Source organism: Myotis brandtii, unplaced genomic scaffold (assembly GCF_000412655.1).
Source record: "Myotis brandtii unplaced genomic scaffold, ASM41265v1 scaffold924, whole genome shotgun sequence".
Classification (NCBI taxonomy): domain Eukaryota; kingdom Metazoa; phylum Chordata; class Mammalia; order Chiroptera; family Vespertilionidae; genus Myotis; species Myotis brandtii.
The window spans coordinates 103,135-114,857 of NW_005371808.1; the positions used below are offsets into that span (position 1 = coordinate 103,135).

The 11,723-nt window shown below is 45.1% G+C and overlaps 1 protein-coding gene across 1 annotated transcript; it reads right to left on the reverse strand.

Annotated features, from left to right (window-relative positions):
• Window positions 1-11,080: 11,080 nt before the first annotated feature.
• LOC102257801 (mitochondrial import receptor subunit TOM5 homolog) lies at window positions 11,081-11,374 on the reverse strand. Its single transcript, XM_005885739.2, has one exon. The coding sequence runs from the start codon at window positions 11,366-11,368 to the stop codon at window positions 11,213-11,215; it is 156 nt and encodes a 51-aa protein (XP_005885801.1). The 5' UTR covers window positions 11,369-11,374; the 3' UTR covers window positions 11,081-11,212.
• Between the last annotated feature and the right edge of the window lie 349 nt (window positions 11,375-11,723).

An 11,723-nucleotide genomic window follows, 5' to 3' on the forward strand; every position in this document is an offset into this window, starting at 1 on the left:
AAAGGTTTTGGGGACTGTGAGCCAGGAACCTTGGATGAAGACAGAAGACATAGGAAAGAGAGTCAAATCATACTAATTAGGGCATCACCCAAGTCATTTCTGAAATAGCATGTGGCTCCCGACATTTCCTGGTTGTCTTTGTGTCCATGTGTTCCCTTCTTCGTCTTCACTCGTCCAGCATTTCTCTCTGGGTTCTATGGGCAGGTTATAGGTTAAGGTACAGGTGATCCTTGGAGTGATAGGTTATTAACCAGAACATCCCAGATATAAAGCTTTAGTTCCTAAGAACAACTGTGAAGCCAGGAGACATAATCTTGGGTGCGAATGTGATGTGGAGGCAGGTGTCGGAGCTTTTTCCCTATGGACTCCTAGCTCCTGGAGGGTTGAAATACTCAAATTTATCTTTCTCTTCCCAGTGCCTGACATAAATATAAGAACTCAAATGATTGAATGAAATCCTACAACACTATGATTCCTTGTCAGTTGCCTCTGACCATAAATAGAGTTCGTCAAAAAAATGAATGAACTCACTGAGAGTGCTTTTCCTAACTGAACCTCCCACTTTTCCCTCACTCCCACTGCTCTCGGCCACCCTCTGCCAATAGCCCAAATCCCAGGGATATAGTCTCGCTGACCTCCCTGAGGAGCAAGAGAGGTGTTACAGCTGTGACTAAGTCCACCAAAATGCCACAGTCTATTAAAAGCATCAGTTCATCAAATTCCATAATGTTAATTTTCTGGGAAAGAGTCACACTGGATTAGACTTTAATTGGTATGAAATGCAGCCTAGAATATGGGGGTCTTGGGGAAATTTTTCTCTGGCCTGGCGGTAATTAACGGGCCTCCTTTAGCGGGACTGCCCCCTGGAGTACTGAAGTTGTTCAATTACCAGGCAGAGGAAATTCTATTATCCAGACACTGAGCCCTTGCATGCAGTATTCTCAGCGCTCCCCTCCACTCCCTTCCTTTCTTTCTCTGAAGGAAGTTTTCATGAGCAATCTCTAGCCTAAAGACTCTCAGAGACGCTAGAGAACTGCGTGATCATGAGCAAATCACCATCCTCTCGGGTGTTAGATCATTTCCAGCTTATTTTCAGGGGCAATGGTGTGGGAATCCTTTGGACTCTGACAATTCGGGACTTCAAAATCTTTCTGTACCCTCCCTGTAAACAGGAGTAGGACATCCTTTGAGGGGTCCCAGATTGGAGGCCAGGCTGAGGAACACCCCCTCCCCCGTGCACGAATTTCGTGCACTGGGCCCTGGGCCACTAGTAATAATATAAAATCATAGGAGATATTTATAATTGATAATATAAAATCAATAGGAGAAGACAAATGGTGGTATTTTTCTTACAATGGGATAAAAACAATACATAATACAAATAATAAATATATAAGCTCACATAAAACAAAATAAAGAAGAATGAACTGTGTATACATGTGACAATATGGATGAATCTGAAAAACATTAAGTTTGGTGAAAGAAGCCAGACACAAAAGAGAAAAGCTGTATGGTTTCATATTTAGGAAGCTCAAGGACAGGCAAGACTAATCGATGGTAAAAGAAGTCAGAACAGGTCTGCCTGTAGAAGGTTGGGATAGGGACCGACTACTGAAAGGGGGCATGAAGGAACTTTCTTAGGTGATGAAAATGATTTCTATTTTGAGCAGATGATAAACGTTTGTCAAATGTTATTGGGTTGGACACTTGAGAATTGTGTGTAAATTTTACCCCAATAAAAGAAAATTAGGCTTGAAGGGAAAAAAAACTTCACATGCCTCCTTAGCAAATTTCACTCAGAGAATTTCTTATGTCATTAGACAAGTGTATAAAAGCAGTCACTGCAGTGCTTATAATAGCAAAACTAGAAATACAATGTAAATGCTCAGCAATGTGATTAAATTATGGCAGCTCTATACTCTAGAATGTACTGCAGCCATGGAGGAATGTCAAAATGTGCTTTGATGTGAAAATACAAAATGTGATGAATTAAAGCTTTATAGAGTGCAATCTCATTTTTGTGGACATAAAATATAACAGTGACTTTTTGGCTGGTTTGATTATAGGCAGCATTTATGCTTTGTGAGTTATATAGCGTCTGTAGCAGAATATGTGCCTATAATCAGTGTTTATTGCTTTAAAAACACCTAGTTGTTTTGTTATGCATTTTGAGTTAGACTTGGGGTGGCATCCACCACGATGCCCAGTGCCTAGACGCCTGATGCTCATAGCCTGTTCTTTCTCCATTTCTTGTCTTTCCACCCATGCCCTCAGTCTTGTACTCTTTCTTTCTCTCTGAACCAAACCCAGGAACCTTGTATTTCCATCTCATAATACATGGCCAGCATTTAGTCCAGAAGTGCCTTTGTACTTTCTTTTGGGCAGGTCTAGCCTGTTCCCACCCACAGCTGTGCAGCCCTAGCCTGTGCATCCCATCCTCCATGAAGGCGCACAGTAACCTACCTGAGATCTACTTACCCTTGAAACTTGCTTTATGGGCCATCTTGTTGGAGCCCTGATCCCACCTGCAGGACCTGGCCTCAGGATTCAGGTGAGCTGCCCACACACTGGTCACATCCAGCCTCTCCCCAGTCTCTGATTTTGGCCACATCCGCACACTGGCTCTCCTTCCTCTGGAACTTCCTCGGGGCTCACACTTTTTCTTCATCTGCCATCTATTCTAGGTTTTCAGATCCTGAGAGTCTCTGCTTAAGGTGCCTGTGTGTCTCCATACTTTGTGCAAAAGGGGTTGTATAGTAGGTTGAATAGTAGCCCCCACAAAGATATGTCAAAGTTTACCTCAGAACCTGTGAATGTGAACTTATTTGAACTCGGTCTTCGCAGATGTAATTAAGTTAAGGATCTTTAGACGAGATCATCCTGGATTCAGGATGGGCCCAAATTCCAGTGACATGTGTCCTTATGAGAAAAAGAACGGGGAGAGATGACACACAGAGAAGTAAGTCATGTGAAGACAGAGCCACAAGCCAAGGACACCTGGATGCACCAGGAGCTCCAGGCAAGGAAGGACTCTCCTCCCCCAGAGCCTTCAGAGGGAGTGTAGCCCTGGCGACGCCTTGGTTTTGGACTTAGAGAATAAATTTGTTTTAAGCCACCAAGTTTGTGGTAAATGTTACAGTAGCCCACAGAAATATACAGCAGTAATTAACAAACCATCTGTATCTGCCCTTCTCCCACCCCCGCCACCGGGACTGGTGGAAGAAGGAATCGTGATGGTCTTTGCTTGAAAGACACAGATGAAAACCTACAGCAAGGGCTTTTGAGCAGGCCACTTGGTTTGAGAAGTGATTCACAGAAATCAAGAGAGGAAAGAGATGAAGTGAAACAGGAATGAAGGAGATGCCAAAACAAGCATGTGCCATCTATCAAGCTGGTCTCTGCTATGGGCAATGGAGGTGTGTTCTCACCAGGAGTCTAGGGAGCTGTAGCAGCCCCCTAATTGGCGTCCAAGGAACAGAATAGGGGGAACATTTATGTCCTGGATCCCTTCCTCCGTTGATCAACAGTTGTCCCTTTGGACGCTGTGTGAGGCTCCCATGGTTCCAGCTGTGCAGGCTGGAGTCAGGAGTCAGGAGTGGGAGAAACCTCAGGCAGAGCATGGCTGCAGGGGCTGGAGTAAGAGGTGAGTCGGGAGGACAAGAGGGTCCCTGTCATGGTCTAGAGAGGAGTGTCAGCAGACTTGGACTGAAGGGCCAGCTCTGAGACTTTGGGGAAATTCTCTCAAAACTCTAAGCTCATTTGAATTATAATCTCACCTCAGAGGTCTGTTGAGGATTCAATAAACATCAAATATGAGAGCATTTTGTAAACTTTAAAAGACTAATAACTATTGCTGGTGTTTTTCCAGTTTATACGATCAGCCCCAAAACAAGAGCCCATTTTTCCAAGTCTCAGCCTCTGCCCTGCACAGGCAGCACCTTTCTCTACTCCTTCATCTCTAGCACATGGCCCTCCTCTTTTAAGCCCCTTTCCCATCAGGCTTTGCAGCATGTCCTCAGCGCATCCCACACACCAAGGCAGCTATAGGCCCAGCCTCCAGCCTGGGGAATGAAGGTGCTGCCCTGTGGTGGGAAATGGAGGGGCGAGTGAGTGACCCTAAACACAGAAAGAACCAGCTCTCCTCAGAAGTATCTTTTATTGAAAAACCTAATTGCACCTCTCCTGCTGCTCCAGCAAATGAAGTTTAAATATTTTAAAAGGATGTTGGCACCATTTGGGTGGCTGAGGGTCCTCTGCAGATGAGACATCAGAGGGAAGGAAGACACCTGGCTGGGGCTCCACAGCCCATGACGGTCAGAGCTGACCTCTCCTTGCCCCCACACACCCCAGGTGACTGGGCGCTTGGAGCCTGTGGCCTCAGCTCCCTTGCCACACAAAGCCTGGCCATGAGTTGGGCCAGATCCCAGCAGGTGCCAGGGCCTCCCTCAAGCCCAGATGCTGCATACAGCTCAGTCTTGAGCACAGTGGGTGCTGGAGCAAGATGTTCAGACTGCTGCTCACCACCTAAGAAACAGGGCTGCTTGTCCCTTGGGGGGGGGTTAGCACCCCTAATGGCCAAATGGTTCTTCATCTTCTGTCTTTTATTTCCTCACTGAACCTTTCTGAACACAGGCCCCCAATACATTATATTTCAGAAGAAATATTTTATTAATACAGTAATACAATAGTAAACCAAGTATATTTATAACTGCATTTATAAATATGCTAGAGGCCTGGTGCACAGATTAGTGCACCAGTAGGGTCCCTCAGCCTGGCCTGCAGGGATCAGTGGACCTATGCACCGCAGCAGCTCAGCCTTACCCGCCAGCTCCTCGGGCTCCAGCCCGCTGTCCTTGTCGATCCCACACAGCATGAAGTAGTGTGCCAAGCAGCAGGCAGCCGGGGAGGAGCCCGAGCCTGGGCCTGCCACTGCTGCCACCCAGTAGGCTCGCTGCCACTTTGCTGTGGCCTTCGCATGCCCATCCTAAGGCAATATCGGCCTGCCCATGACTGTGCAGCTGCTCATCATCGCAGCCTCGCTCCTCACGTGGCACCAGAGAAGTAGCCTCAGGCTCACGCCCAGTCTGACTGGATGCCAGTCCCAATACCGGTCCAGGTCCAGATGGAGGAGGGGCATGCAGGGGGATTGTCCTCCGGAGAGGCTTGCTCCACTGCAGCTGCGCTCGCCAGCAGTGAGCCTGGGTTCTGGCACCCACTGGCAGTGGGAGTGCACTGACCACCAGGGGGCAGCTCTTACATTGAGCATCTGCCCCCTGGTGGTCAGTGCACATCACAGCTATCGTCCGGTCATTCGGTTGCTTAGACATTTATATATATAGATAAGCATGTTTATAATGACATTATATAAATAATCTATATTTTATACATATACTTTACAAAATTATGAAAATCAGTCAAGGTTCTGTCTGAAATAGGGCTAATTCATATTAGAGTTAGAGGAAGGTTTATTTGTAAGGAGGCTCTTTGCAAAGTGAGGCCTCACAAAGGACAGTGTGCTGCGCTGGGTACCCCAGGGGAGCTGTCACCAACCCTAGGCCTGATGGAAGGAGGCGAGGAATTTTGCGAAAGAGATGCATCCTACAGGCTGCCCAAGGAAACATTCTATGAACAAACTTACAAAATGCTACCGTTCTAGGTCCTGGGAACAGAGAGGAAGAAGGGATTCTGGCCAGAGTGGCTCAGTGGTTGAACTTCGACCTATGAACCAGGAGGTCACAGTTCGACTCCTGGTCAGGGCATATGTCCGGGTTGCAGGCTCAATCCCTAGTGTGGGGCCTGCAGGAGGCAGCTGATCAACGATTCTCTCTCATCATTGATGTTTCTCTCTTTCTCTCTCTCTCTCTCTCTCTCTCTCTCTTCTTTTCTTAAATTAATAAAAAAAATATTTTTTTTAAATAAGGGAATTCCTTTGCTTTCAAGAAACTACTTAGCAAGGGAGCCCACTACCACAGTGGTGCAGTGTGATGACACTGACATCTTACACTTTGTCAATGTCCCTAGTACATAGCAAAGAGGGTGGTCAAATGTCACTCCTAGGAAGGAGGTGCTCAAGACCTTTGCAGGTGGAATGTCAGAGAAGACTGGCCCAGCCTAAAATGGTATGGTTTGAGCATGGAGGGCCTCTGACCTTTGGGCTGGACACTGGACCCTGCAAGCCTTGACTTCCCATCTGTAGGTGGGTGAGCAATACCTGCGCCTCTCACAGAGGCCTGTGCTGAATGCAGAGAAGCCACCACAGCCCACCAAGGTGCTGAACTAGCCAATAAATGCCACTCCTCCCTCCAAGGTCAAAACTAGCAAGAACTAAAGCAGGAAACCCGAACAAAGAGGAAAGTGAGGAAACCCACAGGGTGGAAGGTAAAACTTTTATAAGAGATAGAGTGGGGGATGGACGGGAGCGAGAATGGGGGGGAAATGAGAGTGAGAATGTTATGAGGAAATGGGAGAGCGCAAATGGGAAACAAATTTACAATCCTGCCCTTCCTTGCATTTTCCTGCCATTGCCATGGAGCAAAGAATATCTGTCCCAGGTGAATGTGCCTGTCTCCAGGATTCTAACCAGGGCCATAGGAGCCTCGTTAGGGAGAAGCTGTGGGAAAACAGGAGATCAACTGGCCTCAGGCACTTGCCTTCTGGCAAACCTCACTGTCCTGGGTGCCAGGATTGGGGAATTATAGTCGAGTATTCCCTCATTCTCAGCTTTTCTCTGAAGAGCAAGGGTGAAGGCTGACTGGGGTTCTCTGGTGCCTGCAGCTCTCCAGGTGAGAGGCATCCCCTCGAAATCCCTTAGTGCTTTGGGGCAACCTGGACTGCCTCCCTCCAGGTCAAAACTAGCAAGAACTAAAGCAGGAAACCCGAACAAAGAGGAAAGTGAGGAAACCCACAGGGTGGAAGGTAGAACTTTTATAAGAGATAGAGTGGGAGATGGACGGGAGCGAGAATGGGGTAAAATGAGAGTAAGAATGTTATGAGTAAATGGGAGAGTGCGAATGGGAAACAAATTTACTATCCTGCCCTTCCTTGCATTTTCCTGCCATTGTAGTGGAGCAAAGAATACCTCCCCCAGGGGAATGTGTCTGTCTCCAGGATTCTAACCAGGGCCATAGGAACCCCTTTGGGGAGAAGCTTCAGGAAAACAGGAGATCAACTGGCCTCAGGCACTTGCCTTCTGGCAAACCTCACTGTCCTGGGTCCCAGGATTGGGGAATTATAGTCGAGTATTCCCTCATTCTCAGCTTTTCTCTGAAGAGCAAGGGTGAAGGCTGACTGGGGTTCTCTGGTGCCTGCAGCTCTCCAGGTGAGAGGCATCCCCTCGAAATCCCTTAGTGCTTTGGGGCAACCTGGACTGGGGTTGGGCCTTTCCCATAAGCACTGACTGACATTAGGGATAAAAAAACCCCTGGGGAAAATAAGCTCATAGGTGGAAATAAGAAGTTTAGTAAGTCAACTATTAAAACACATATACACAAGGCATTACAAGTTCTATCCAAAAAGCAGAACTATTAGAAAAGGTAAACCAAGAACTTAAAATTATCCTAATAAACATGCCAAAAAATTTAAGATATTTCAGTTAGAAACAAGAACAAGAAAATACCAAAAAGAACAAATAACAATATTATTTATGAAAAATACTAGAGGCCCAGTGCACGGGATTTATGCACCGGTGGGGGGTGTGGCCTGCAGGGATCAGCATGCTGTGGGAGCACCGCTCCTGCTGATCAGCTGAGCGGCTGTGGACCTGCCTTCTGGGCGGCTGCTCCCTGGTCCGCCATCTTCCATAGAGCTGGAGCACTCGCCTCTCCAGGGGACCTGGTCAGGGCAAGCCTGGGGACAATAGCACTGAGAGGTGGCAGAGTAGGCCTTAGTCCCATGGCAGCCATGAATTTGCCTCACGCTGTGGGAGGACCGCTCATGCTGATCAGCTGAGCGGCTGTGGACCTGCCTTCTGGGCGGCTGCTCCCTGGTCCGCCATCTTCCATAGAGCTGGAGCACTCGCCTCTCCAGGGGACCTGGTCAGGGCAAGCCTGGGGACAATAGCACTGAGAGGTGGCAGAGTAGGCCTTAGTCCCATGGCAGCCATGAATTTGCCTCCCAGCCTCCAGGGTCATCTCTGCGAGCTCAGCGATGGTGGCACTGTGTGGCCTGCGGGCACCCGGAGGAGGCAGCAGGGAGTGAGGAGGAGGAGCCTGGGGAGAGGAGACAACAATCGCAGCCGGGGTTCCTGCCAGTGGACCCGGGGTTCGCAGCGGGAACAGCCGCTCATCCTACTCCCACTGTGTTAGTGCACTGACCACCAGGGGGCAGACACTCAATGCAGGAGCTTCTCCCTGGTGGTCAGTGCACATCATAGCGACTGGTCGACCGGTCCTTCTGGTCGTTCCACCATCTGGTCGCTGGGCTTTTATTATATAGGATAATAAATAATAAAGATTATATAAGGAACACAACAGGCGAAATAAAGAGTGTTATGGATAGAGATGAGGAATTACTTAGCAAATTGGAAGATTAGATTAAGGAAACATGAGAAGAAAAAAAATGTTTATAATATATGAAGGTGCCGGCGACCAATTCCAGCATATCATAATTTCAAGAGTTTCATCAAAAGGTTGATGAGACTTGGGGACTCAACAGGGTTGAGTCACACATGTAGTCACCTGCTGGGAATGGCTAACCCAAAAAGGGATTCTTGATTGTGGCTTCCAGACAACTAAAAGGCATCTTAATCTACATGTTATTGCCTTCTACTGGCCAAACACCTGAACAGCCGTAGGCTAATTCCCCCATTCTGACAATGGACTCTGTACCAAACCCTGACCCTTTGAAGTGTATATCTCTGCCTCGTCGCCTCAGGAGTTGTGTTAATAAAAAGCCTGGGGTCCTGGGGACAGAGAGAACCTAAGACCTTAGACTTAAGATCTTGGATCTTAGCTCCTTTAGCTAAGCTCCTCTGACCCCCAATGCCTTTCAAAATTGTATTTCGTCTCCGGACTCTTTATTAGTCTCTGGATTCCTATGTCATCTACACACAGCCTTTTCCAGATTCCTGAACCCTTCTTGATGCTGGAACAAGAACCCCGGCATGAAGGATAGAAATAGAAGTGAAAACATTACACAAAAAGAGCTCAATAAAAAAGACTGTGGGGAAATGTTTGAAAAACTGGTAGAGATCAACTTCTCGGAATTAATCAAATAAGACCTCTCAGATCAGAAGGGCCTATAAAGTGCCAAAGAGAAGGGAGAAGAAAAAACTCATACCCAGACACAGTATAATAAAATCTAAGATTTTAAAGACAATAGAAAATTCTACAGTTTATACAAAGAGACTCGTTGTCTTCTTGCATTTAATGTTTCTGTTGAAAAATTTGATGTCAAAGTATTTATGGAAAATAAGTTACATTCTAGAAATGCCTATCCAGTCAAACTAACACATGATTTAAATATTCTCAGGCATTCAAAGGCTGAGAGCTTGCCATACAACAGCTTATGTTGAAACACTTTTGGACAAAGCGAGGAGATTAATCTAGGAGCTGTTGCAGAAGAGAAATAAAACAAAAATGATCACATGTCTTGGGTCTTAGCTGTTTCTTAAGATGACAGTAGCTTTACAAAGAAATAGGAAAAATATTTGGAATAACCCAGAATTAAGAATCTGTATGCTATTAAAAGAGAAGTTGTGTGGGTAGGGGGAGGAACAAAGGTTGTAAAATCATGCTAAAATCTGTGTCATGTTAGAAGAAGACATAAGTATTAATTACATAAGAAGAAGATGTAGAGACATACAAATAAGTGGAATAAATTTTAAAAAAAAACAATTTAAGGTGGTATAAATCAGAATTAATGCTAATTAATAAATGTACAAAATTCACCAGCTAAGAGAAATATTGACAAAAGGATTAAACAAATAGCAAAATCCAGATATAAGCTATTTACAAGAGAAACAATGCATAAAGGTAAACTTTAAAAGAATGAAGAAATATATCAGGCAAATTTGATGCAAAAGAAAACTGGTATAGCTATATTAAGAGCAGATAAAATAGAATAAGACAAAATGTATAATTGTGGATACAAAAGGTAATATTTAACCTTAAAATAATAAGTTCAAGCACATATAGTAATTTTTAATTTTCATAAATTTAAAAAATAACTTTATAATATGGAAGCAAAAATTAATAAAACTTCAGAAAAATCTGATCAATAAAATACTATGGTGGAAGATTTTAATATGTCTTTCTCAATTATTGAAATAAGTTAAACAAGGAGCAAGGGGTCCCTGACTGCGAGGGCCCCGGACTGCAAGAGGGATGTCTGACTGCCAGCTTAGGCCTGATCCTCCCCAGACTGCAAGAGGGATGTCTGACTGCCAGCTTAGGCCTGATCCTCCCCAGACTGCAAGAGGGATGTCTGACTGCCAGCTTAGGCCTGATCCTCCCCAGACTGCAAGAGGGATGTCTGACTGCCAGCTTAGGCCTGATCCTCCCCAGACTGCAAGAGGGCGCAGGCTGGGCTGAGGGACACCCCCGCCCCCCAGGTGCACGAATTTCATGCACTGGTCCTCTAGTAGATATATAATTTAAATAAGAAGATAAATGAATAAAAATTTTAATAGAGAGGCCAACAAAGCCAATGTGAGATATGAATGAGAGAGAGAGAAGGAAACACTCAAATAATGTACATAAAATAGGGACATAGCTATATATAAAGTAGATATTCAAAACACAATAAGAAAATACCATCAACTTTACACCAACAATTTTGAAAGCTTAGACAAAATGTTGTTGTGGATGTGTGCTGGCTTCCATAAAACATAACTAGTCATAAGGAGCTCTTCAGTATACTCCTGACAGAAGTAAAAAGGTCACTAGAAATGACTGACAAGACAGGGCCACTGCAGACATAATTCTCTTGCATAATTAATAATTGCTAGAAAATGGAGTTTGACATTATTTACAATTATACCAACATTCATGGAGGCTGAGTATCACAGGCATAAGAAACGTGTTTCCATGTTTCCCAAGTAGTTTTCTGTTTTAGCTACGGAGGTCAGTTACCACAACCAAACTTGTTCTTAACAAGTAGAAATTTTATGTCCATTCAAGCAGAGTCTCTTACATCTTTCTGGGCCTATTCATTTGCAGAGTAGAAACTGTAACCAGGTTCTTCACATCATGCATTCACATATAATGTCCAATCTTTATATGCTGTCCAATTTCTTTAAGATAAAAAGAGTGACTCGCAGCAGGGCTACATAGATGAGGAAGTTCCGTATGGAGGAGATCACATCCTCGCGCATCTTCCGTTTCATCTCCTTGGGGTCCAGCTTCGGCGCGAGGCCCTCGATATGGAACATTGCGGCTCTGCCTCACCGGCTTCCACCCAATGAATAAATTCTTAAAAGCAGACAACTGATCAGAGCTGAACCAAGAAGAAATAAAAATTGAAAAGGGGGGTGGGAAAGGGGAAGAGATTAACCAAATAATTTATATGCACATATGCACATATTGTCTGACATGGACAGACAATAGTGTGGTGAAGGCCTGGGGAGGGGGTGGGACCAGAGTGGAGGGGATCAATAGGAGAAAGAGGAGAATATCTGTAATAGTTTCAACAATAAAGATAAATTTTAAAAAATTGAAACAAACAAACATATAATAGAAATTGAAACAGTAGTTGAAAATCTTTTTCCAAAGAAATTACCAGGCCTA

What these genes read in the sequence shown, in the direction of transcription:
- LOC102257801 (XM_005885739.2), bottom strand. Translation starts at nt 11,368, where the DNA reads ATGTTCCATATCGAGGGCCTCGCGCCGAAGCTGGACCCCAAGGAGATG.